The 27,950-nt window shown below is 45.7% G+C and overlaps 1 protein-coding gene across 1 annotated transcript in view; it reads right to left on the reverse strand.

The window, feature by feature from the left end:
• Positions 1 to 3,143: 3,143 nt before the first annotated feature.
• The window catches only part of ntn1b (netrin 1b), a 43,342-nt gene continuing 18,535 nt past the window's right edge, over positions 3,144 to 27,950 (reverse strand). The window contains exons 3-7 of the mRNA XM_080855819.1: positions 23,890 to 24,078; positions 15,227 to 15,376; positions 13,768 to 13,821; positions 11,019 to 11,093; positions 3,144 to 4,942 (exon numbers count right to left, since the gene is read on the reverse strand). Coding sequence (XP_080711945.1) covers positions 4,620 to 4,942; positions 11,019 to 11,093; positions 13,768 to 13,821; positions 15,227 to 15,376; positions 23,890 to 24,078 — 791 coding nt within the window. The 3' untranslated portion in view covers positions 3,144 to 4,619. The remainder of the gene's footprint in view (positions 4,943 to 11,018; positions 11,094 to 13,767; positions 13,822 to 15,226; positions 15,377 to 23,889; positions 24,079 to 27,950) is intronic.

Raw genomic sequence — 27,950 nt, forward strand, 5'->3', positions numbered from 1 at the left:
AGCAGAGGAGAGAAAGGATCTTGATTGCATAAAGTTTTTATTGAGACAGAAAAAAGAGAAAGTGAGAAATAAAAGAGAGAAAAGGAAAGAAAGAGAGAGTGAGGGGCCACTTGGAATCCCTGGTGGCCAAAATCCAGCTTTGGTGGCCTTGTTTTGATGGCTTTCAAAGTGCCACCCCTGGTCATAATGAAAACGTGAAGTCTTTTTAAAAAGTGGTAAATGAAGTCTTTCTCTCTAAGTCAGTGGCCCTCGAGCGTGGGGTGAGAAAGATCGAGGGGTGCAAAGCACACCCACAGGCAGATTAGCTTTCGGGGTCCCTGGGGGACCCCTGCTCGTCAGGAGCATCAGAAGGAGGAGGAAGACAGATGGTGAGAGTTTCTCAGGATTGAGAATCAATACTACCATCCCCCAACAACCTACTCTAGCTTGGGTTCAGTTAATCCACTCTGTCAGTAGTAGACATATCAGGAAAGGACTGGGAGTGGTTTGTATGCTAAATTGGAATGTTACGACGGCAGGGAGCATTAAAGGATTATGACACAATCACACATAAGGGAGTGCTACCTGAGTGTAGTTAGTCTTCGGGGTTTATTTTGAAGGAAGCAGCCCAAAAAGAGCTTCCCAATGTATGCAATGGTTGAGTTACAGTTTATTTCAAAAGCCATTGTTGGGAAATGGTCTTGTTTCTGTACTAAGGTCTGTGTTGTTATTGTCCTGTGTAGAGCGCTGGTATCAGAACGTAGCACTATAGTGGAACTCTGCCATCCCTGCTGAATTTAAAGAGTGATTGTCGCATGTGAAGAGTAAACAGTATATCCTGCATATTAATTTACAGTACAGCTACTGCGGTGACCTCATGGTCAATTGTTGATGTTGGGGTAATGGTGGAGCTGCATGACTAGTGAGCAGGCAGTGTGGTTTTCTATTAGGCCTCAGACAGCTGTGGTCTGTTGGGGTCCAGCCCTTTCCTGTTGCATGCTCTCAGAGTTCATTGTTTTAGGAAGCAGTCTGATGGCTGCTAACAGGGATACAATGGAGGGAGTGTGAGTGTGAGTAATGTTTTTTGGGAAGTGTTGGACTGTGTGTGTGTGTGTGTGTGTGTGTGTCTGTGTGTATGTGGGAGAGAGAGAGTTAGACATTAACCATGACCTTGATGTACTTAGTAGGGCTGGCGGTATTGTGTCAGTCTCCATTGCACTGCATTGCTTACACAAGATGGCAACAGGGTGCTCATGTTGCACATGCTGATATTTATAATGTGGATTTCTTTTAGAAGAAATTGAATTAATTTGAACTTGAGCATGAGTGTTAGCCTATAACATATTACCTAAGTATCATAACCCTGCAATTCCATTTATGTAAATCTTATCCCTCTCTAATGATGATTCCCGTCAAGATTCAGGCTTCGCTGATGTAGCATTAGTTATATGTCTGTCTAAAATATAAGTCCAAATAAGTATGTATAAGGAGAGGTTGGCCAAGTGAGCTTTCTATCAAACACTTACCCATAAATAGTCCCCTGGCTGTGGACAGCATCAACACCATTTTGACTTCCGTACATCCATGCAAGTCTAGTGTTTACCGTTTTCATCATAGGTTTTCAAAATAGGTTTCCAACTCGCTCTTTAGCCCTAACATGCTCATGAAGCAAGAATTCAAACAATCACCAATAGCTCCAGAATTTGACTTTTGTTGTTCACTACGCTTACATCTGTAGCCCACAATAGTAAGCTTGAACGATGAGGGGCAAATGAGAAGATGAATGATGGTGCAAACATTTGTGTTTTCAATAAATCAGCCATTTCGTTATAACCCACATTTGGCTTCAATGCAAAGAGGGCCCAGTGGCAAATATTTACATCATGGCTGCCTGTCTGAAACTACTTATCCCTGGGTAACACAAAGTTAAGAGCGAGGGCAAGGCTAAAAGAGATGAGATTTCTTTCACACATGCCGTGCAGGATCATCTCTTTGTTTTCCGTTAAGAGAATGAAATTACAGTCAGAGACATGCTTTTCTCACTTTCTTGGCTGGAACTTGTGCTATTTCTGTCATTTTCTTTGGAGTTTGGACATGGACATGTATTCAGATTTTTTACAAACTGTGTGTGTTCATATGTCACCTATTTCTATTCTCATGAATCCACAGAGGGACTCTTCATTGTATAACTTGAATGTTGTTTATACTGCCTTTATAGCACTGGGATGTCTTGTTGATGCAAGAATTCCATTCTTATCAGTTTATATGACTTTCTCTTTGTGTCATTCTGCTCACTTTCACCTCAAATAAAGAACATAACACACACTTTTTCACATCATTAAATATATCCATTTATGATAACCATAATATATTAGTATGCATTACAAGACAATACACAACATTTTTTGCCCTGGACACAGCTAAACATTCTTTACTGTACAGACCAACTATGAACAAATGACAGGTCATTCTCAAATATCAGAGCATATGAAGAATTCTCCAAAGACTAGGAAAATTGGTCTCAATATAAAAGGTATGTTGGCAACACTCACAGGATGAAACATTCAATATAAATGATTCCAGCTGAAGAGTTTCTGTAATTCAGTTCAGTAAATGAGTGAGAAGGAAGGTATTCATTACCAGTTTGATACAACATTGTAAATAACATTTAGAAAGCATTTGGTGTGTGTGTGTGTGTGTGTGTGTGTGTGTGTGTGTGTGTGTGTGTGTGTGTGTGTGTGTGTGTGTGTGTGTGTGTGTGTGTGTGTGTGTGTGTGTGTGTGTGTGTGTGTGTGTGTGTGTGTGTGTGTGTGTGTGTGTGTGTGTGTATTTGTGTGTGTGGCTAGGTGTGTATGTGCCTGTCTGAAACAAAATTCATAGATTATTTTTGATCTTTTTCTAAAACATTCCTGTCAATGAATGTAAACAAGGATAAAAGTTAATGTTCTTTATGCCCCCTTATTAAATCTATGGTTCTCAAACCTCTGGTTAATAGCATGTGTATACAATCTAGTTAATGCCTTACAAAAAAATAACTATACATCTATACAATAAACAAAATGAACAGAGCAGTATCCTCATTAAAAAAAAAAAAAAGTAAAGTACCAAGTCACTTTTTAAAAAATAGACATTTATACTTCATAGATGTTTTTCCATGAGGGTAAATTAATTAAGCAAAATTTGAGGGTTTCACTGAATTACCACAAATTCAAGACAATTCTTTTTACCAACCACAGCCATATGCCTTAATGAGATTATAGTACACTCAATTGATATAAAAACTAGTTTTATAAGACAGGACTGGATTTGTTTTTTTTTAACCATGCATTTTTTAGGATTACCATGTTAAGATGATGTACAATCAATTTGGAGTTTAATTTCAAGTAAAACAATACACAGAAAATTACACCGTTTGTGTGTATACAAGACATTACAGTTTTGAGTTTGAATACTTTTTGGATCACTGTGATGACTGCTAATATCAGCTGCGTTAGGTCTGATTTTGCTGCCTGCATGTTAAATTTATGATTTATAGATTTATATTTATTGTTAAGCAAAAGGCATTTTCTCCTCAACAGAGAATTGAGGTTTTGATCCATGTCTGTGTTAGCAAACAGTCACACAAGAAAGCCCACAGAGTGTTAACCACACAATAACAGGTAAAGACTGGACGGTGACCCCTGTGGAATCTGTTAGCTGCTCCCCACATCTATACGATATGATTAGAAAAATGATTGAACATGAACCCCGTCTCCTTTATCTTCCCTTTGAAATGGAATGGCGCCTTGTTCAGACACGCAGTTCATTGATCATAAAATGGCCATAGAAAATGAGGCCGCAAAGAATTTCAGTCAAAAAACACAGATGGGTAATTTTCCTGTGTAGGACCTGGTAGTGTAAGAAAATGAACAAAAAACATGAGTGTTACTGGTGAGGTATTCGCAAGTTGAACATTAAGGCACAAAAGAAATGTGATGGACTGTACTTCCACACGCATCCCACCCCCCACAGTTTTACCAATGTGAGCTGAAACCACAGCAAAACCACGGTTTAATGATCGGTTTAGAGTGTTAACACTTCTGGCGGCAAGTGGTTTACACTGTTTCACTGGGACTCGGCCAATGCAAACAGCCGTCCAAGGCTACTTCAATCCCCAGCTCGTCTCAGTCACCTTAACTCTACGCAGAATCACAAAATACACACAACAAGAGCCACCTTTGACTCTGAAATGAGATACAGTAGGTTGTTTTTGTATAATGTCGTCTTAAAAAAGATAACAGACTGGTACAATCAATAACACCTATTGTGAATGAAACACAGAGGACTTGTACATAGTATTTTATATGCCAGGTTAGGTGCAAACTCTGCAAATCCACAATGAAGAAACATAACCCTTGAAGAAAAAACAGAGACTGCAACACTGGGCTCCTTCACAAACAATCCTAAAAATGAGGAAATGGAGGGGAAAAAACATTCGCTTATAATATTGTCAGTATGCCTCTACCCAGGGTAGCAGCACTCCAGTTCTTTTTAGCCACGGCAACATTATCACTTAATCATATCTATCCCTCTTCCTCTATTTCTCTTCATACTTTTTTCTCCTTCTTTCTTGCCACCTCACCCATCCGACAGACAAGGGCCTAGCACTTGCCCCTCTTGTCTCGCTGCTGGAACTTGCGGAGGCGTCGCGCCCACAGGTCCTTCCAGGGGATGAGCAGGCTGCCCTTGTCGGCCACCACGCCACTCTGGCCACGCGAGTCGTCCTCGTCAGAGCCCAGCAGCAAGTACTTGCGGCCAGGCTTAATCTTGGGGCAGCGGCAGGCCACGTCCTTGGCACGCACCCAAAGCAGCTGGTCGCCGCGCCGGATGCGCTGTCCGCCCTGCTTGTAGACGGAGATCACATTGATAGTGAACTTCCACCATTCGCCGGCCTTGTCACCCTTCAGCACGTGGACCTGGAGCGCTATGGGATAAAAGAGACAGACAAAACATGATACTTGGACACAATAAAGCTCAGGTGTCAATATGTCCTGAATGGCCTTATTTTAACCTAATGTTGTTTGAAAGGAACAAAATAATTTTTCGACACGATAAATAAAGAATTGCTCCCAGTCTTTCTTCCATGCGTGTCATTTTGAAAGCTGTTGGCTAACAACGAAGCATTTCATCCAAATTGACGTTGGCAGTAACCAGTATAAACATAAACTGTGCTCTTGGCTCTAAAATGTCCGATTCCACATTTTAACAAACATTTTGCCAAAAGACCTCAAATCCTTCAAAAAAGAAAATATATTCAGTCTTTGAACTTTTAGCATGGCTAGCCCACAGATGGGCTCATTTTGCACTGTGTCTCTATGTTCTGCACACTCCTATCCAGCGACTAGGCTACCCACCAGAGGCAGTCCAGTCCCTGAGAACAGGCTTCTCCCTCCGCCTCTCCCTCTCCGTTCCTCCTCCATCACTAACCTCTGACCCCGGCTCATTATTCTACCCAGCATGCTTGGTATTGCGGCAACAGTTGCCATAGTGCTCCCGGTGCAAAGACAATGAGGGCCCGCAGAGAGCATTTAAATGTGCCCCTCCCAGCCAAGTGGGACTCGCTATAATGTTTGACTACAGTGGACGTATCCTTAGAAACGCTTTCCTGCCCTCCACCGACACCTTTTTAAAGAGAAGGGAGGGGGTATGACACATGATACTACTCCTGCACTTGGGATGTGAAAGAGCAGCCATGCTTAAATATCCACAAGCCAAAGGCAGGGTACGGGTGGTGAATGCGCAAAGGTAAACAAGGTGAAACGGAATATTAAGTGTGTGAGGGAGCATTGCTGCATAATGCTTCCGGGAATTCTATTTAATGTAGATACAAAAAATATTCTTTTCAAACATGTGCGCTACCTTCCCTCGGGCGTCACCTTGTTTTTTCACCCAGTGCATCGTAATCAGGTGAGATTCCTTTGTAGTTGTAGAGAAAACCCTGGGTTGCTGGGATTTCAACATGGCAATGCATTCTGGGGGTAGGTTTATAAAGCTGGGGCCAGAACCTACCTCAGGCGCAGGGAATGCAGCCTGGATGTCCTTGGATTTTGGGGCTATGGACATTTTTGAAGGACACTTGTGTGTGCTTCCAGATGCATACACATAGGACATCACTGACTAGACCCTTGGATGACTGGATTCTCTCTTTTAAAAGCCAGTCTCTGCAGGTATATCATGATGGAGGAAAGGATCTAAAAGTCTCTCTCCCTCTCTGTCTCTCTCTCTCTCTGTCTCTTCTCACTTTTTCCAGCTCCTTCTCTCTCTCTTCCTCACCCCCGCTGAATGACAACTTTCCTTTTTTGGAGATGGGGCATTATTTTCCTGCTCCAACAAAAGAAGCTTGGAATGTTCTGATTGAACAGCAGAGTGAGCAAATTGCACACAATTTGAGAATGAGAGGGGGGGTTTGGAGTGTGGGGGGGGGGGGGGGGGGGTGTAAAGTGGAAAAAAGGGACTGTTGGGGCTGAATCGAGCACACAGTCTCACAGCCCATGCCATTCACTCACAAAGAGTCCCTGGGCTGGAGCCGACTTGTTCGACCAGAGGAATAAAGAGGATGTGTGTATGTGGGGAGATGGGATTGGGGAGGGGGAGGCGGGTGGTTGTGAGGAGAGAAAGGGAGAGTGGGGGTGGGGTGTCACGCTATTTATCTTCCCAGCCGCAGAGAGCCTTCCAGAGGAATCTTGACGTGTTTTCGACCTCATGAGCAGCACCCGGGGGCCTACTCCCAGCATCCTCTCCCCTTCCAAAAGAAGCGGCATGAGAAATGCTCTCTCGCCTCTCTCTCTCTCGGCTCTCTCTCTCTCTATCTCTCTCTCTCTCTCTCTCTCTCTCTCTCTCTCTCTCTCTCTCTCTCCCTCTCCCACCTCTATGCCACTCTGCTGAAGGTTATGTGTGCAAACTGTCACAGTTGCACCTCTCAGCCGAGAGTGGTTTGAGGTATGAGTAACAGCAGCACAGGCGATGCTTTGGTTCAAACTCGGTGTGCTGTCTCGAGGAGCAGAGGGCAGGACAGCAGCTCTCAGTGTCAGTAGCATGGCTGCAAGATCTGTTGCCTGAAGGCTTGGGCCCTCGTCCTAACAGAGGGAGGGCCGTGGCCCAGAGTACGCCCCACTGCCCCCCTGCCCTCCATGAAAGCAATTCCCTTTCTTCTTCACTAGGGAGGGCAAACAATAAAGTACATCCGCAAGATCACACAGACATGCAGCATGTGGGACAGATACAGAGAGAGAGGGAGAGAGAGAGAGGGAGAGAGAGACACACACAGACAGAGTGTAAAAGAGAGGGAGGGAAAGAGAAGGGGGATAGCACGGAGGGCTGCCAAGTCTCCCGCTGGGTCGTCTCTTTCTGGCGATGCGTGAGGGGTTGACTCGCATGCCGCCGAACAAGCAGCACCTAATCAAATTAGTGCGCCTAATTACAGCACTGAGGCCCCCTGTGCTTTCCCTGCTGAGTTTATCACACACACATAGACACACACACACACACACACACTCACACACACACACACACACACACACACACTCACACACACACACACACACTAACAGAGTCCACATGCAAAGACACAGGAAGGCATACTGCACACACTTCCACATACATGGAAACACATACAGAAAAACACAAACACATTGGGCACACAAACACAAATGCTTATTCAAACATACACACACACACACACAACCCACACACATACACATACACATTCAAACACACACATCAAGTCACCCATTACCCCTGTTTGACTCATTGAGCTACATTTTGCTCCATTGTGCTCACTGTCGTCTTAGCTACAGAGAACAATGCAAACGAATGTTAGGGCATATTTGTGCTCTCCCAGCGTGGCACAGCTGTCCCCTTTAATGTTAGACCCCCAGTTTAGCACCTGATGCTCCCCTGTATAGAGTTGCATCAGGAGCCCACCCCTATGTTTGTAGTGCAGGGCCTCTCGAGTGACCCCCATAAGCCCCCACCCCTGAACACACACACACACACATCTAACACAATCAGAGAGTGCAACGGACAGGTTTAAAGGCATCATCACAAAGACAAGTGTCGCACACCAGATGACAGCTCGCTTTTGGGCTTCAGTTGTCTCTGTCGGAGAGAGAGGGAGAGATAGAGAGAGGGAGGAAGGCACCAACGCTATGCCGCCAAGGGACACATCAACGCACCCACTGTTTATCCATTTAGAAAAAGAGGTGCATTTACTGATCATCTGCAGGAAGAAATTAGTCTGGTGTTTCAAAACAGTGAAAAACAAAAACAACTTTCTGGCCCACAGTTGAGAATTATACACAATGTGAATGACGATGACAGCTGGGTTACCGCAGACGGGTTACATTAATCTCTTGCTTTTTTATTACTCGGCGGCAAACGAGGGAAACAGAGGGCTCTGGGACTTCTTTTTTATTTACTTGGAGGCTCTTAAAAGTACCTCTGACTTGTGCCCCTTTGCTGGTTGATTGATGGGACTTCATAGCCTGTGTTTGTGTGTGTGTGTGTGTGTGTGTGTGTGTGTGTGTGTGTGTGTGTGTGTGTGTGTGTGTGTGTGTGTGTGTGTGTGTGTGTGTGTGTGTGTGTGTGTGTGTGACAGGGTGGGCTGTTTGCTGAGTGTTGTTTGCTTCTTCTCTGTCTCTCACTGCCCGCTGCATTATCTCCCAATTGCGAAAGACTCAGAGGCTTCTGAGCATCAGACTTTCCAGTACAGAAGTAAAACTATTGTATGTTCCTTCCCAGTACGGTGGTAGGAGCCAATGTCTACATCCTTCAAAGCAAATCGCAGGTCTCTAATGCTGAGCAACGCAGGTTTATAGGTGACCTGAGAGGCAGGTGCTCTGGCCATTTTTAGAACTGTTGAACAAAATAACAGGTAGTCAGAACAACAAGGAATACATTTGGATGTGGTGGACATATCCTATGATGAACATCGAAGGCAAAATTACATTGTGGTTTAGGTCAGATGACTTTCATATGTTCTGCTGTCTTTTCTCTGGGAAAGTGGAGTTTCCTGACATGAAAAATAATACTTGAGCTTAGAGGATGGCATTGATGCAGACCTGTGCTGTGGGCTCAGCTCTCTCATAGAGCCTCACACACGCAAAGTGCACACACACACACACATGCACATCATACATCTCAACCAAACACAGACTGACACACATGCTCACGAATCCTCACACACATTCAGGCGCGCACACGCACACATACCATACCCATGTGGTTGTGCGGTGGGGAACCTCACTTGAATGCGTGGGAGTAGTGATTTGTCCTGTGGTTTAAGAGAAACAAATCCGCTGATAGGATATCCCCACTGCAATAATGCGATGATTAATGAGGACTCTGGAATCCGCTGAGAGAAACTGTATGCGGGGGTATGGCAGCTTACAACAGGGCACAGAGCACAGAAACCCTACCTCTATCTCTGTACATGCTCTGAACCCTGGGAAATAGATCGCAAGGGCCAGTCCGTAGTGGCATCCACGTTTCTCCCTCTCATTTCTTTCTCTCTCTCTCTCTCTCTCTCTCTCTCTCTCTCTCTCTCTCTCTCTCCCTCAGTATTGTTCCCTGTCCCTAACTCTTTCTTTCGCTGTCTGTCTGTCTCTCTCTCTCTTGTTCAGTATCTTTATTTTCTCTTTCTTTCTCTCTCCTTTCTCTCATTATTGTTTTCCTTAAAATCATTTCGACTTGCTCTTTCTCCCTCTAACTCCCTATCTCTCCCTTTCCCGTTTTCTCTTTCTTGTCTGTTTCTCCTTCTGTTTCTCCAAAGAGCTGGGTAGCCTAGGGTGGTGAGGGGCTGGCACTGAAAGGTTGCTGTGTGGTGGGGTCGGGGGGGGGGGGGGGGGGGGGAGGATTTGCTGGTCTGTGCCGTGAGGTGCATTGACGGAGCGTGGTGGGAGAGAGGAAATGACCCGTTAGCTGTAATTGAGTGGGCCCGCAAATAAGAGCAGCGGGGGGTGTGAAGAGAGTGGGGTGGGCACCAGGGGAGGCGCTAGGAGTGCGGAAAGCTGGCTAAGATCAGAAACCTGGCTGTTCACCAAGTAGTGCCAACCTGACCTCTAAGCTACAGCCCAAAGTACCCCCACCGTGGAGCTAGCAGGATCCAGCTGAGCCTGACTGTAAGCTGGTTTTCAGCGCTCAGCTCTCAGCTCTCAGCGCTCCTCTGCTCAACTCTGAGTGGTGGAGATTTTTAGCTGCTTGGTTTGGCCTTAGCTGGTGACTATGGAGCTTTGTTGAAGAAGCTGAAAAAAGTCGGGAGCCTGAGAAACGTCTGGGAATTGCTACGCTACATTCCCCATAGCAGAGACGAGCAGGCAAGAATGAGAACAAGGTGTTCGACCATGAAGTTGGCTATAAAACATCTGCCTGTCCACCCTACACCAACCCCCCACCTCAATGAAGGTACGCTGAAGTATGCGGCTAGCTCTATCTCCCCAACTCTTTCCAGAAGACCCTCTTATGTGCCCTGCATGAGGCCTTCATGAATCTTAAATAACAGTATCCCACCATAAAACAAAAGGTGAGGGAACATTTTAAGGTCTGTCAGAGGTAGACCTTTGAGCGAGAAATCATCACCAGCATTGCCTCAACTATGTGTGGAAGACGAGAAGAAAAATAGCTCGAGCAACTCTTAACTCTTCAAATCCCTCCAACATCCTTTCTTTATCTGCTCTTGAAGTTGCCTTTGAGCCTACAAATCTCCTCAATCCGGCTACACTCTCCTTTTTTACAATGAAAACCACCTGTGAGCGGTATCCACATGGTGTTGTAATGTCTGAAGGCAGCTCAGTCAGGAAGGACCCCGCTGTGGCTGTGGGCTTTGATATGGCGGCTATAATCCTAACAGCGTGAGTGAGCCGTCACCACAATGTCTTTGGAAATAGAGGTGCGATTCCGAGGCAGATAAAATAAAGATGTCTGACCCGCTGGTCTGGTCCTGGCGGGTGGTCAGAGAGACACAGAGGACAGCAGGGGAGGGGAGCGCTCACTTGCTCACTCACCGTAGTGTTTCTTGCAGTACTTCTTCATGTTGATCTTCATCTTTCCCTTGGATGCCTTGCAGTGGGTGTCGCAGTCTGTAGAAAGAGACAGAGAGAGTAGAGGGATAGATAAAAAGAGAAAGAGAGAGAAATAGGTAAACACAAAGGGAAAGAAAGGGGAAAATGGGGGGAGGCGGAGATACAAATTCAAGAGCTATAACTCTCTCCTCAGATGTCTGAGTCGAGAGAGCTGAGAAATCTGACTGCAGGATATTTATGGGTTAAACTCTGCCGCATGGTCCTCAGTAATATGCTGCGGGTTCTGAACACACTTTTAACAGTATAGTCTGGCCTCGAGGTACTGTTAAGGTACCGCATAGATATACAGTTTTTTCATGCGTGTTTATGTGTGCATGGCTATATTTTATCCTCTACACGTCAAGGAAAGTTCAAGGCATCCCACAAACCCTAAAACAGGAGCAGAACATTCTTAAAAGATCAATTCACATAGAGAACCCCACCTCAACCCCACCCAAACCAAGGCCCCCCCCCACACTCTTCACTACCTCCCCACAGCCCTGGCTGTGAGTCTCTGCTGTGGTCAGTCAAAGCACTAACAGGTTGTTAGGAGTTTATTTGTCTTGAATTGTAGGAGGTTGCTGGAGCTCAGTGAGTGACTCCAAGGGGAGCCGGTGTCCCAGGATGCATATCAATGAGTGACCTCACTGATGGGTCCAGGCCGCTTCTCCAGGAAGATGACTACTGGCCCGGTGGTCTTGGAGGTCCTGGCCAGAGCTGCCTCTAGCTGAATGATTAATCACTTCAGTGCACTGAGGTGACCATCATTCAGACAAACCTGCCAAGGCGCTCCAGAGGTGGTGTGTCCCTGACCTCGCTTTTGCGCTATAGCACCTTGAGGATATTGAAGGATTGAGGTGGACACACCGGGCCAGCGAGAAAAGTCGAGAACATTCTCTCATTGTTTGTTTAGACTGAAACTGGAAGCTGCGAGTCTCCTAGCGTGGTTACCTGAATCCTGTGCAGTGGTCTCAAGATATCTCTGTGTGTGAGAAAAATATTTATGAAGTATAAATATGTATGTGTGTATATGTGGGTTGGGAAGGAAGGGTGGGGGGATCTGTGTCTCTCTCTGTGTGCGTGTGTGTGTGTGTGTGTGTGTGTGAGAGAGAGAGAGAGAGAGAGAGAGAGAGAGAGAGAGTGGTTAGGAGAGAGTGGGGACCTTTCAGCCTAGCCTGAATATGGACAAACTTCATTATTTTCCCTGGGCCCTTCTGTCCGTTCCTTCCCCTTTATGTCCCTTTCTGTTCCGTGTGAATAAGGTTGCCTGGGCAACGGCAGAGAGGGGGAAAAAACGCCTCTGCCCCCCCCAGAAAAGTTTGCGGTAGCAGCGATGGTGGGATTGGAGCCTTTGTGTCTGAGGAGAAAATATTTTCTGCCGAAACGCCTCAATAGTGTAAATGGTGACTATGGGGGACTATGGGGGTTTCGTGTGTGTGTGAGAGCGAGGGGTGATGGACACCCACATAAGTAAATTAATTTGATCAGTCCATATCAACCATGCCTCATCTCCACGCAAAGGAAATGGACTAGGGTCTTAGAGGGGCTGGGAGGGGTGGGGGTGGGAAACCCCTGTTTTCCATTCTTTGGCCCCTGGGGGCCTCCAGCCTCGCCTTGCCTCGCTTTGATGACGTCTGGCAGTGTGAAGCCCTGCGGCTGAGCACAGCAGCACCCTCCAAACCAGTCATTAGGCTGCTATTGCTTCTCTGACTAATGCACCCTTTGTGGAGCTCCAGGACTCACATCAGGAAGAAAAAGATTGTATCCCCTTTTACCTCTGTACCTCCTTAACTGTAAAAAGGTGCACATAGACGCTCTTACTGAAAAATCAACCTAAAATGATTAGGCGGATTACATATGAGGGTACACCTTTTATGCTTAATTGCTATTTGTTTCAATGTGTTCAATTTTTCCATGCTAATAGTAAGCAAGTAAGAAAGTAAGCATCAACTAAAAGTCTGTCAAGTACACCCGGCTCAGGGATGCCATGAAAACTTCCCTCTGTCTTTCCCCGTAAGAAACAAACCTCTCCAGCTACCTCCCTCTCGGCCCTCTCTCAGCTCCTCATTATGAAGGACCCCCCTCTCGAAGCGCTTAGACTAGACAGGGAAAGAGAGCCTGCCAAGCAGTGTCCGCGTCTGTGCCCCCCTTTTCTTTAGCTGGCTGAGGCGGTGGGAGAGAGCTGCTGAGAGGCCTGAGGAGGCTGAGTGTCAGTGAGACTTGCCCCAGCCCGGGCCACCCGCTCTGGGCGCGAGGCGGTGAGATAATGGACACGGTAAATAAGAGCGAGGGGGGCGTCAGAACCTACAACACTGCACAGCACTGCAAGACCCTGGTGCTCAGAGACAAACACATCCTAGTGAGCCATTTGATTTGATTATTATAAAAGTTGGGCCTCCCTGACAATTAAGTATCTTTACTTGGGAGGTGATACAACAATGTAAACTAAGTAAGTATAAGAACAAAACAATATAAATGTCTTCTCTTTTTTTACATTCGTTTGTGAAACTTGAATATCACGCAGTTCAATACAATCAATCAATGTAATCAATCAGTCTGATAAACAGTTTTAATTGATTGTCATTGGAAAAAATGCCATACAGCGACACACTGATGCACACACAGCTTATTGTAAAAGAGTTCTTCCGGCTGGCGGAATGCCTTTCTCAGTGTTGCCATGGCAGACGCTCACCTGTGGGTTCTTCTGAGCTGCTGTAGGAGGTGGTGGGGGATGCCACAGGGATCTCTGTCATGGGGAGGGAGGGGGGGGGGGTAAAAGCACAAGAAAACAGCCGATCACACACAGAGTACAGACACAGCACCATTCATAAACTACACACCAGTCCCCAGAGCCTTCCAGAATACATGTCCCCTCCCTTCCCCCTCAAGTTTGGATTTAAGTGGGTTCCTCCTACGTGATTCATCGTCAGTTCTGATATTGATCTCTGATTAGGATACGAGAAATAACTTGCCTACGGTTCACAAAGCATTCCTCCAGGCCTCTGAAAAGCCCTCGGCGCAGTAAGGTAAGACACCACCGGGGGCCAGGGCCTTGTTAAAGTGGCTGCTGGCAAGAGGCTCGATAGCACAAAAATGTAATATCAAGCTATTAAAAAAAAGAACATATTATCTCACAGGTCTACGTGAAACCAAATATTTTTCCACTCAATCTGCGGGACCTCTTCTCCCCCTCCAGTTTTTACAGAACATTTGTAACTTTCCCAGCAAAATTAAGGAAATCCAATTCCAGACGGGTTCATAGGTTTAATTTCGCCTGGCTGGACCTGGGCCAAACATATCAGAACAATGCCATATCCGCCACAGCTTTGACTGATGTCCAAATTCATCTTTATTGACGCCATCATCTGTGATCGGCCGTGTAAAATAGCAGTGCTCGTGTAAAACAGGGGAGTTCGTTGTGCCGCTGCCTCTACCTTATCTGTGTTTGCCAGCGGGACAGGCGGGTACTAACCTCTCCTCGTCCATCCCACTCTTTCCTTTTGTGTGGTCCTGACATTTATCGTCCGAGAGGCAAGAACCTGTGAGCTGGCTGATAGGGCCAGTAAACATGCCGGCCGCCTTGCCACAGTTGCCTGCGGGACAGATTTATGGGGCGATGGCAACGGCAGTCACAACGCGTCCGAGGGCAAACTGGGGCATGTCTGCGTTAGCGCGTCTCGCACTCTGTTTGCTTTAGCTCAGGTCAAACAGCAAGACGTCCATCCAGAGCAATAACGCAACAGAGGAGAGACGAGCGGAAATGAAAAGGACCCAGGCCATAAATACATGCATAACAAAAAGCTGGACCCATGTGCAGTGAAAAGGCTGGATGATACGGCTGAGTTAATGACAAGGTCTCAGAAAAGGAAAGTGTGTGTGTGTGGAGGGTGGGGGGGATCAAAAGTTGCGATCTGAGGTCATGGTGGTTGCAAATAGGGGCGTACAAGCACACAAGGCCACAAGGCCGAGATGGTGGGAAAGGTGGGGGAGAGGGAGAGAGAGTCACAAGAAACTTTCATACAGAAGGATGGTAAGAAATTCCACATCGAGAAAATGGAACATATCAGTGGCAATGGCAGGTAAACGAAATGGAAAGACAGCCACGGAAAGTTCCAGAGAGAAAAAGAGCGTGGGGCTGAGAGTGGTCTTACTGATGCAGGGTGCGATGGGGGAGCGGCTCTGCTGGTAGCCCTTGGCACAGCGGTTGCAGGTGAGCCCCGTCACGCCGTCCTTGCAGGGGCACTGGCCCGTGGTCTGGTTACACGTCTTGCCCGCTGCTCCCACCGGGTGGCAATCACAGGCTGTCACCAGGAGACAAGACAAGAGGGAAGACAGAGACAGAGGGATTTAAATAGATAACACAGGCCTACATAAATACACAGACAGACAGACAGACATATAAACATACACAATGTAAAACTCTGATGCATTAATGTCAACAGGCACAGAATGAGGGTTTCCACAGAGAGCCGGAAAAAAGAAAAGAAAGAAAATCTAATAACTTTGTGCCTTAGTTTTACTGGCTTTTTAAGCGCTGGTGTCTCGCTGACATGAAGGTCAGTCTGGGAAGCTTGCTCTTGTGATTGGGGACCGGCCTCTCCCATGTTAGAGAGGTAGGCTCCAGATGTTTAAATGAGATGAGCCCAACGAACGACCTCCAACTTAATGAAAATTCCTCCCAGCACTCAATAAAGGCCAACGCCACACGCCTGAGCAGCAATCACAGCCGGCCAGCGGAGAGACCGCAAATGTGATGCGGACTTTTGAACTTTCCTCTCTCTCTCCTTGGATGCATGTGTCCGTATGGGAGTGTGCATGTGTGTGCCTGAGAACTACTTGAGCTCAAACATGTGCACAAGGCCAAACCATGAACGGGTGTATGCTTCAACCCATGCATATTCGGATGTCCGCAAATGTGTGTGTGTGTGTGTGTGTGTATGTGACCTGCTTAAACATGCACCTGCGTATTCACATTTATGCTTGCATGTACAGTATGTATGTATGCATGTTTCTGTAGAGGGTGTAAAAAATGTGTGTGCTGTGTGAGCAGTGTGTTCATGTTTGCCTGTCCTCTGTGTGTGTATTAGCATGTGTGTGCCACGCCACTCCGATCGAGTTTCCAGCGAGCGTGGAGGCCCTTGGCAATAGCGGTGTGGGCTGGGCAAATGAGGGCTGAATAACACTCGCCGTTAACGGGAGTACGGGGCACGGCTTCAAAGGCCGTCTGTTTAAGCCGTTAGTCCAGAGGATCGCACATTTTCATGTGAGCATTTCTTCCTTGCGTGTGCTCTCTGCCAGGCGTTAACCATAAAGATGGCCGTTTGAAGTCCCGGCCTAGCTCGGCCCATTAGGCCTGCAGGGTTTCGTTTTTCTTTTTTTTCCCATCTCCCTTTTGCTTTCTTTTTTTTTTTCACTGGGCTGTTGAGTCGTTTGAGAAGCGCTTGAAGTGGTGCGGCAGCGGCAATGGTGTTGAAACGTTAGTTGGGACTGAGTGGGCTTCATGAATATTAGAGGTCGCTCGTTGAAATTTGATGAAAGGGAATAAAACAGGTTTTTTCTTTTTTAAACAGGGGTGTTTATCCTTCGTTCTCCATCCAAGAGAATGGGTCATAAACAATTTCCAAGGGTGAGCCATTTTATAGCTTTATGTATCGGCTTTTATCTGAACGTACACATGGGAGAGTCCCGACTTAACAGGAATGCCACACGTTACACATTTATTTCACAGCGGTCTCATATAAAATGGAATTAAGTTGCACAATACAAAGGCAAAACAAAGATTATAAACAGCATAGGTATGGAACAGTCTGATGGCCGACCTCTGCTTGATAGAATGTTCCATTGAAATGAATGGAATGAAATGTAAACTCTACCAAATTGCAGTTTGGGAGGGTGTGGTACGGACAGGGTAGTCAACACACTGGGGCTGTGTCTAGTTCATGGTTACTGCTTTGCAGAAGCCTGAGCTGTTGTGGCCCGTGGTGATTTTCTGTCACCATCCAAAACCACAAAGACAAATAAAGCAAATCCATTTATTCAAAGGTACATAATCCATCTAGGTTGTTTTTTCTTTTCTTCTACTCGGCATCTTGTGAGCTCACATCCTAATGCCTTTGCTCCACAGCTCACCATCCAGATACATTTTTTTTAGTGGGCTGGGATAATTGAGTTGGCTGGACTGTGATGAGTGTATGGGCAGATGGCGGGGGCCCCAGCTTTGGCTCAGGCGTGTGAAGTGGGACTGGAGTGGCAGCAGCAGCGGTGTGAGATCAGTCACCCTGACGCATGCCGCCGTGCGCACCTCCACTTCAGATCCGCCTCCGGCTCCCGCTCCGGCTGCGCCTCCAACCGCCCACCTCACTGAACCCCCCTACCCCACCCTCCACAGCTGCCTCCCCACCCCACCCTACCCCCGCTCCACTCAGGCACTTCAGCAGCAGCCTCCCGCCCTCACAGCCCACAGCGGAGGGGCCTCGCTGCGCCACCGCGAGCAGGCACTCATTTTTCCCTCATCACGCAGACAGCCCAGCGAGAGCCGCTGAGAGGCTGAGGTGGAGATGGAGAGAGAGGAGGAGGAGGAGAGAAGAGAGAAGAGAACAGAACAGAGAGAGGAACAAGTGGTTCTGAGTCCCTCTGTGAGCAAATTGAAAGAAAAAAAGAATTAGTGAGGAGAGTGTGTTGTGTGTGTGTGTGAGCTGGAGGGGGCGGGAGGGTAAAACAAACCGCTCAAGCTGGGGACGGGGAGCAGGGTGTTTACACGGCGCTTGATGAGGGATGAAGTCGTTAATCTGGGAAATAAAGCATGAGGCATTCCACAGCACCACTAGAGACAGATTCGCCCTGGCCATGAAACCTCATTCTGTTTGTGCGGGTGCGTGTGTGCATGACTAAGAGTGTGTGTGAGAAAGTGTGTGTGTGTGTGTGTAGGGGGCATATTTTCTCTCTCTGATTTTCTCTCTCTCTCTCCTCCTATTTCTTCTGTGGCCTACAGTTGTACCAGCCACTGAAGGAGATTGCTTTTTTTATTCTTTCCCTCTCTGCCTTTTTGCTGGCAGGCCATGGCGTCCCCTGTCCAGGCCAAGCAGGGGCGAGATGGTTGGCTGCCTCCAACAATAAATACCGGCGTCCCCCGAGTGATGTCACAGAGAAGGGAGCACCGTCACCTGAGTAACGCTCTGCACATCAGCCAGTCCACTCTCTGGCAGAGAGCTGAAACAGGCCGCCCTGGAACCCCTCAATGCTGCTCTCCTGCACACACCCTCCAAACCTCCCACTGAGGTGGACGTGCTAATCTCATTACCAGCAGGACAGGCAAGAGGAGAGAGACAGATGGACGTAGTGTGAGAGTGTTTATAGCAAGTGACAAAGAGAGAGAGAGAGAGTGTTTGTGCGCATGTGTGTGTGTGTATGCCTGACATAAGCGATAAAGTGAGCGATTACAGAGAGAACTGTAAGTGAGTAACCTGCCCACATCCTCTCCTCCTCTGCACTGAACAAAAACAACATCCCAAATATAGACTGTGTAAATGTTTGGGCTGGCAGCACAGCAAGTGGGCAAGAAGACCAGCATTGCTGAAAAACCATTTGTAACCTCCACTAGACTCCCCCACCACCCCACCTCTCCCTCCCCTCCCTCCCTTCCGCCGGCAGGCAGGAGCGTAGGGGTGATGACAGCCAACCAGGGCCAGTGTTTGCCATCAGTTACAGTTGGGGCCGGGCTCCTGACAGCTATACGAATGTAACGGCCCCATGCGACCCACCAGGCGGGCGCTTAGTCCAATTAGCCGCCGGTGAGGTCTGTTGATGCTGTGATTTGGTGAGGGGATGTTGGGCCCGTCTGCAGGGGAGGGAGCACTGTAGATCCTAGTCCCCTCGGCGCGCTGGAGGAAACGCTCCGTGCTGTTAAGCTTCCTGTGCCTGATTGGCTCAGGGCAGGGCGAGCAGAGGAGAATGGGGCACCTTTCCGATACAGATCCGAAGTTCGAATACGGTACTTTTAGGGAGTGGATTGCTCCACCCGTATCCGTTACTCCTACTGAAATGGAGCTTGGGGTGCATTACAGACTCCAGTGCCAAAACGCTAATCTACCTGAAGCTGGTCCAGGTGTGTGGTACAGCAATGGGAGGCTAATTTGATGGTTCAGTACTAACCGGCCTGTTGCATGCCAGGGTAATAGCGTGTTGACAAGGTGGGACACCAAAGCTGATGCCTACACTTGCAGTCTAGCAGCCTAGTCTGTGGTCCCACCATTCTCTCTCACCCTCCATCTGTCTGTCAGTCTTTCTCTCTCTCTCTCTCCCGCTCTCTCTCTCTTCTTCTCTTCTTCCCCCTCTTTTATAACTCCTCTGGGTTCACCGGATCCCAACTCACCCAGGCGCAGCTCGATTCATTACAGTCCTCCAAGTTAAGTCAATAAAATCCAATAAAGCATGTGAGCAGCGTGGCCATAAGGGACTCCTGCGCCCCATGCTGTGCCTCTGGGTCGCGGTCTTCTCCCAGGTCCTCTCTCAGTGTGTGCCTATTCATCCTAAATGAGTTTGGTCCTCTCCTGCCCCAGCAGAGAGGTATCATGTGAGATCTCATTCTTTATGGTGTTCCCAGAAAGGAGTAGGGCTAGAGAGGATATAGGTGTCAGGTTCAAGGGTCTTGTTAATATCGCTTGTCTCAGGGAAGGCATCTCAAGGAAATTGCTTTGTGTTATCTACTGCATATTGTCCTTACATGCTTTGTAGTAGCAGAATTAAATATGAGTTCTTGTAGACACCTGGCCTGTTATGTGTGTACATACGTGTGTATGTGCCATTGAGTTTGTATGGTGTGTGGATTAGCAAATAGTCTTGTGTGATTGTTTGAATATGCAGCTTACATTAGTTCCCTGCAAAGCTAAGGGTGTCGCTTCTGTCATGAATCTTCAACAAGATGGGTTTTATATTATGTGTGTGTGTGTGTGTGTGGTTTGTGTGTGTGTGTGTGTGTGTGTGTGTGGGGGGGGTCTGTTCCTAAGGGTGTGTGTGTGTGTGTGTGTGTGAATTCTCATGTCTGAATACTTTAAACCTAATGGGGTCAAAGGGCTCTGACTAAGACAGGTGGGAGACAGGTGAGGGGTTTTGTCTCTAATCTGCTTCTCTTCCCATACAACAGATCAGAGGATTTACAGAGCCACATTGCTCTCAGTGTGTGGCCGTTTTTTACTTCTACGATTCTCTCCGATTTGGTCGTAGAGGGACACTTTGGCACGCCTTGGCACGCCTTGGCACGCCTTGGCATCACCTTCACCCAGGTGTTAACGCCCATCCGAGCCCTACCGTATTTTATATATACCCTCGAAAAGTACATTGCTCCCGACCACTGTTGGTCTCTTGACTGGTGGCTCGGTGTTGAAAGTGCCTTCTCCAACCAGCTTGAACTGACATCTAACGTAATTTGCTACGGAGTAATGCTGGCAGCATTTTGCATCCATTAAATAGGAAATGTATTTTATGTATGTGTAGAACCTATTTAGAATGTCTGACTTTACATAAAACGGCATGTGAAAGACATTTGAGGCAAACATTACTTTTGCCTCAATGAGGGTGGCGTGTGAGAGCATATCAGCAGGATAACGTTGTACTTGTTAGCAGCGAGGCTAGCTACTATGTGTTTCAATGGGTTTTTGGTCTAAGCATTAGCAGCACACTTTTGAGTGTTATTGAGAATACGCTAACGCTTGATCAAGCGGAAAATCTAGTAAACGTACATACCACCTGCGCCTCTGTATGTGTTTTTCAACATATTCATGGTTGAAAAGGCAGTCCCACAACTGTATGTTGAGGTATGCATGCTCTTGCTGTGTGGCTGATATCTATCTATAAATCCAGGAATCTATGTGTGTCAGTCTGTCTAGGGCGTATCTCCCTGACGGTAGTTACGTTAGTTATGAGATTTCGCATGTAGCTTACGCATGTCATGAACCTGTGCATCCTTGATTTTGAAGATTTCTGAATTCATAGTTTGCGAGATATTTGTATTTTACCGTTTCCCGTAGGCACTATGGGTTATCGTTTCCCATAGCACCGAAATGACGTCCCAAATTACGTCACAAACAATATTAGCGGTATTAAAACTATCCTGCCTTCACTCAAAGTTCAGAATAGCGTTGGATATGATAAGGAGGTCCGCATTCAAATTCTTCTTGGTGAACAGATACAGACTTTTGCTCAGGTAATCTTAAGACAGTGATTGATTTTATCTATTCGTTTATATAAGCTTCTTTATATTAAGTTTCAAAGTAATGTCTAGAGTTGTAGTCATATAACAGACAGGGAATAGTAATCCACGCGTAATCCAAACGCAAACGATGAAATAGAAATATCTCGCGAACTATGAATTCAGAGAGAGAGTTGTATAGAGTAAAATTCATGCGTTTTGCATATGCCATGAATAAGTGCTGTAATCACAGTTACATTTCAACCATGCTTATGAAATGAGTTTGCCAAGTTGTAAGTCAAATAAGTGCAGAAATGTACTGTAAAAAATACGCTTTACTAATAAACAATATGAATATTTTGATAAGCCTCGGAGGCTTTCAGATTGTCCATTGCTTTCCCGTCTGTTGCTATGGAGTCCACGAAATATGCGCAAATCTCGCTGTAAGTTATGTTGGGCCCACGTCGTCATGTTATCCTCCCAGTCCTGCACTGAATTCGGGTGGGGGATAGTAACGCCATCTCCAGTCAGAGTATTTAAACTGTGTTCCCATTGTAAGGACATAATTAGATTACGATCTGTCTGATACATACATTCAATAAAATGAACCTACATTTGAGTCCAACTGCATGTCCATTTATGGTCTCTGTATACCTTTGAATCACACACATAATGTCAACTATATTTGTATTTCGGACCGTGTGTAAAAGCATTTCTTTGTGGATATGAGACGTGGATCATACATACAGTACAGTACATACATTCATTAAAATTAACCTACATTTGAGTCCAACTGCATGACCATTCTTACCCTACACTTACCCTTACAATAAAGAAGTGATCCTATTTCAACCATAACTTCATTTAAAATTCTTTCTTTCTTTATGACATTTAGTTTATAGTTTAGACAGCAACTTTGACATCTATATTCAACTGCATCCATACATAATCTCAAACTTTATTTGTTGGTGTATCTCCAAAAAGGCTATACAACATTAAAACATTTCTTAATGAAAAGGAAACATGCATCACAATAATACTTCAGTGTAACCTGTACCTATGTGGAGTGCAAATATGTCTTGCTATTACACTACCCAACAGCTACACCGACGTCTGCTAACACTACAGAATGCATAATTCCTACGGGCACTGCACTAGTAACTATAAAACTGCATGTTGATTGGTATGATGATTACCGTGGGTTTATTTTTCTGGCCCTTTTCTCAGTGTTTGGGGGTAATTTTGTTCGAAGTTTGCATGCTTTGTTTCATAGTGACACATTCACGTTACCACTTTTTGACAAAGGCAACCGTCTCGTGGCCAACAATGAGTGCGTTGTCATAGCGTTGTAGTGATATAAAGGCTACCCAGCAATCATTGCAAATCTGAATGTGACAAATATACCCCAAAAAATAAGAAGGTATTCATTTTATTGGATCGTTTTATAATAGTTTCTCTATTGTATGTAAGATAAGCATATCGTTTTGTTATAAATCGCTACTATGTTTTTCACAAAAAAATTACCACCACGATGGAGATACATTTGCCTTCTCAAGTGAATATATAGCATTAGACATGCTAATTATGACTGAGCTACATGTCTCCAATGTCCAGAGGGAGCCCACATGTCATGTCAGTGACAGATGGGAGGAGGGAGGAAAAACAATCAATGACTTCCAACAAAGAGGTAGTGGGGTTGCTACAGCCTCGACAAACAGTCGTTACCCCACCCAGTGGTCCGGCGCTGAATAGGTTTCAGCACGGATAGCCGTCGGAGTAGTATGTAGGGCCGACTAGTACGTTCAAATTTTTCTGAATCCACCGCCGCCCATTTTTTTTCGAGGATGGAGAGGGATGCAGAAGTATATTGAGGCCTTGAATCCCTCTGCACATTCTCTGTGTGCCCACTACTTAAAAGTACTGTGCAACTACAGCACAGACACAGAAGTTTCAAGAGGAAATGTCGTGCACCAATAGAATATTTGTGAAAAAGTATGGTGATAAAATAGTAAGACAGAAATAGTAATACAAATAGTAACCTATATATCAGAGATGCTAGCAACCTGAGAACAGGGTGAGTAGCTAATTTACTTAGCAGGAGCAGTTCTGCTCGCCTATACCACGTTTTACAGTTGTTGACCAATAAACAAGTAACGCAAGTTGTTTCCTCTCGTAGTGCCGTTGCTTTGATCTTCTGAATCTTATTTGGTGGTCGGCTGTTACTTATGCAAAATAGTGGTTATGTAAAATGCTATTTCAAAAACACGCAACATTAGCTAGCAAAGGTAACTGTACTTAAAGCATATGCTTTTTCCTGGTACTTTTCCTCTAAAAATGCTTGAAAAATGTATAATTAATCCATTATAATACATCAATCCAATGATATATACATTAATCCAAGAGCACAACAGCAAACCTGACGGTTTTAATATGGAATATACTTTTGTCTTTTCTTTACTCAGCTTTAAAAGACAACCCTAATCTTCAGTTATACCTTTGCAGGTCAGTACACCAGCTGACTGAGAAGAGCGGACAGTGACAGGGTGTGTACCATATTCATAATAGAAACGCTGATAGATCTGTGCATAGTAGATTAGAAATGCAACAACATTGATATGCAAGCATTACCTTTGCAGGCTTTGCGATGGGAAATGGCCTTGGACATGTCGCGGTAGTAGCCCTCCTTGCAGTAGTGGCAGTGGCGGCCAGCTGTGTTGTGACGGCAGTTGAGGCAGACCCCCCCGCTGCGTCTGCCCGACAGCTTGTATAACTCCATGTTGAAACGGCAGCGCCGGGCGTGCAGGTTACAGTGACAAGCTGAGGGAGAGAGAGGGAGCAGGGGGATGAGAGTTCAACATTGGTGGACTCTCCTGATTTTCAACCTACTCCAACACCACTCCAACCTACTCCAACACCACATATGCACACACACACACACACACACACACACACACTCTCAAACGTACACTTAGCACCCACTTCATCCAACTCTCTCTGAAATGAACAAACAGACGGAGGAAATTGATTTGGTTTGGTTTTAACAAGTGAACAAGCATCGAATAACAAAATCCCCAAGCCACCAGTTACATCAGTTTATTATAACACACAGAGACTCCGAAAAACTCTGAGGCTTTTATTCATTCCCTATTACAACTGTCTTAAATCTCAGTTCTGGTAAGCTGAGAGTATCACCAGTGGTTGAGTAGCATCCAAGGTTCCCGTGGTTACTTGAGAAAGGACTGTTATTCTAATGACATCAGCGAGCTGTGGGCTGTGCTTCCCAGGATTTCATTAAGGAACACCAGGTTATTGAAGCAGCCAGGCCAGGCTTTGAGGGACCTCGCTCGACTAGGCTGGGAAGAGGTGAAGGGGTCACTGGACGTGCTAAGACCCTTGTTGACACCTGCTGCAGGGCTTTGGGCCCTGATGACCTCGCCTTGATTGATTGTGCTCTTCTCACTGACTTCATGATTATCTTTACTTCATGAATCTAATATATAAGTCACATTCATTGTGTTTCTCTTTCACATTCATGTCTTGTGCATAGATCTAGGAGAGATGGCATGGTGGCCCATTTGCAAGACCAGTAAGACTTATAAGTTACATGCATATGCCTGAAAACCCTCACACTGACATGTTATTCAACAGCTCCTATGGCACTTGTGCCTGCTATGGTTCGGAGTGGCAAATGCCTTTATTTATTCAGCACAGGCACGCACACACATACATACACACGCACGCACACACACACAAGCACGCACACACACACACACACACACACACGGTGTTTGTCAGTTATGAGGAGCTTATCTCAGACCCCCTCACCTTCAGGCCACTCGACATGATGTCTTTCTCCACTCTCTCCCTCCTTCTCACACTCCCTTTCCCCCTCTCCGCCTTCCCCTTCCACTCTCTCGCTCTAGTTTTTCTGTGCCATATTTCTCTCATTCAATTTCATCTTTTTCTCTCTCAGTTTGCAATCACACTTTTTTCCTCCTTATCCTCTCCCTTTTCTCTCTCTACTTTTCTCTCTCTCTCTCTGTCTATCTCTGCCTCTCCTTCTCACTCTCTGTCTCTCTCTCCCTCTCTTCCTCTCTCTCTTTTATCTCATGTCTCGTGATGAATAGGTGCTATCTCGCAGCTGTCCTCAGTCTATGGTAATGGGCGCTGTGCTATCTCACACACACATCCCCCCTGTCCAGCCCCTCTTATCGCCAGCCTAATTGTCTCTCAGTGCCAATGGCTTTGCTCCGATAAACTCTATTTACATCGGCTGCCTCACAATGTCTCACCGAGCATCTGTCACACTTTGTGTTTTTGACAGCAATGTGTTTAACAGGGTGAAATCATTCCTCAATCCCAGCCAGACATGGCTGACATCCTTCCCAGCTGTGGCGGAAGTGAATGGAATTTTTTTAATGAATCTCTCTTCTTTTCCAGTTGTTTAAAGTCACACGGGGACTGTAATATCCACATATGGGAGTTTGAATTCCCACAAAACACTCACTTACACAGATTTTTTTTCTCAATTAGAGAGAATATGTTCCTGCACTGTTTCAACACAAGCCTGTCCAATATCAGCTAATTTAGCAATCATCATCAGTAGATCATTACCAGCCCATCCGTGACTAGAGTGAAGGGCATAGCATAGCTCTCAAACAGTATCCTTTGCTAGAAGACGACAAGATCCCAATTTAGCATTTAGACTAGATTCATTCTGATATCAAATTGTATAAATGTGTTACTTTTTTAATAATGCTATGCTGTGAATATTACTTAGTTCATAGTAAAGGCTTACCAACTCTTTTTTGTGGTCAGATATTATAGGATTTGTTCTGTTCTCAGGACACAAAATCTAGCTTCACTAGAGGAAAGATGTTCCTGTTTGAATATTGATTTCATACTCTGTTTACAGGGTCATATAAAGAGTAATACTATAAGTTCAACTACTCTTTGCAGCACACAGCAAATGCAATGTCTGGCAGCAAGCTAAGTTACACTTATAAACTGAATTATGTTTCAGGGAGAGAAAGAAATGAGCTCAGTAGTGCTTAGTGAAAGTGCTCATTACCAAGCCCACATGATGCTCTCATTGCACTTGCGTAACACTTGTGTAATGTGTGGGAGATGTGTCAGAAATACCCCTTAAAACTCAAGAGGGCTGACAACGGCTATTATCTCATGCACGTCCACGCAGGGGAAATAATACGAGGTATTAATTTCAAAGCGAGTTTTAGAATCACTGCAAAGAGAGGGGCGAGGACAGAGGAATGCAAATAAGAGGTGTGAGCAGCATATCGCATTATTTTCTTACAGGCCTGCTGGCATGAGGTACGCTGAGCCTCCATTTTCATGCTCTCCAGTCCCCAACACTGGATGGAGTCACAACAACGCTCAGCATCTGAGAAGGCTTCCAATCTCCACGTAGCCAGTGGGATCCAAGTGCCATGTAAGCAACAGAGCGGAGCACAAACAAGCTTGATAAAGGCCAGAGGTGCTCCTCAGCCCATTACATCACTCTCATCCCACTCTTGGTCTTACAGAGCTCTGACGCTGTCTCCCAGACATATTACAACAGGGCTTCCATCTCTATTCGGGAGAATTCAGATGGCTCGTGTGCGGACCGTGTAATTAAGCAAACTAGGTTATGAGATGTCGTACAGTCAGCTTTTCCCATCGGCACACCTCAGGAGCAGCTGTTGCTTTGCTGGGAGTTGGTAGGAAAACACCCCTTTAAGGCTCAACCTCAGCGATGATGAGTCTTTTTACAACAAGCCGCAACGCTTTTGATGATGAGTCCGGGGACATAAAAGAAATGGAAAGGAAAAACTTAACGAAACCATGGACGTCTGCTTCTATAGAGGGAATCACCTCATTGCCTCATTGTTGTCAGGAAACACGTCACCTTGGCATTCAGAAAACAAATAAAAAGATGAAGAGAATCCGCCAACCAGCAGTTTGTGTGGTGCAGGAGCGTGCTGCCTATGGTGAATGGAGGGATTTCAAAGTGACAGACAGAGAAAAAAGACCAACAGATAAATGGGGACAGACTATAGACAGCTAGAGAGAGAGAGAGAGGTGGAGGTGGCAATACTTTTTAATTAGCCGCACACTGGACGTTGAGTGAAACAAGACACATGATGTAATATTTTGATGTTGGACAAGCGTCTGTGTTTCTCCCTCATCATGATTAAGCCTTGGGAAACAGACTATGAGAAAGTGCTGCTGGATCAGCAATTAAAGTTAGTTTGCAGCATTCTTTTGGTATGTCAGAAACATAAATAATGGCAGATGTATGTTTCAAATAAAATATACAGTCACACCAATCAAAGCCAATGCATACCGCAATTTATGCCATAACTTATGTGGGTAACATAATTCATGTTATCAGCACCAGCCGTTATATCATGTCCAAACTGTGAAATTCCACTGTTCAGAAAAAATGACTTTAAGGTAAGAAATGACTGTGTGCATTGGGAATATTTCTAAATGTCTTAAATCTTCATGATTCAGTGCATGATTTAACCAACTGATAAAAGGACAGAACCAACCAGTGTGACGCCAGCTGTACACGAGCTGAAATCCTGGCTAATTTTCTCTACTCCCTAAGGCCCGTGGGACAGATAGACACAAAAGTATTGACCACATGTCACATTCCTCCCGGCAGCTTCATCTCAGAGAGAGCAGTA

Source organism: Sprattus sprattus, assembly GCF_963457725.1.
Source record: "Sprattus sprattus genome assembly, chromosome: 18".
Lineage (NCBI taxonomy): Eukaryota > Metazoa > Chordata > Actinopteri > Clupeiformes > Clupeidae > Sprattus > Sprattus sprattus.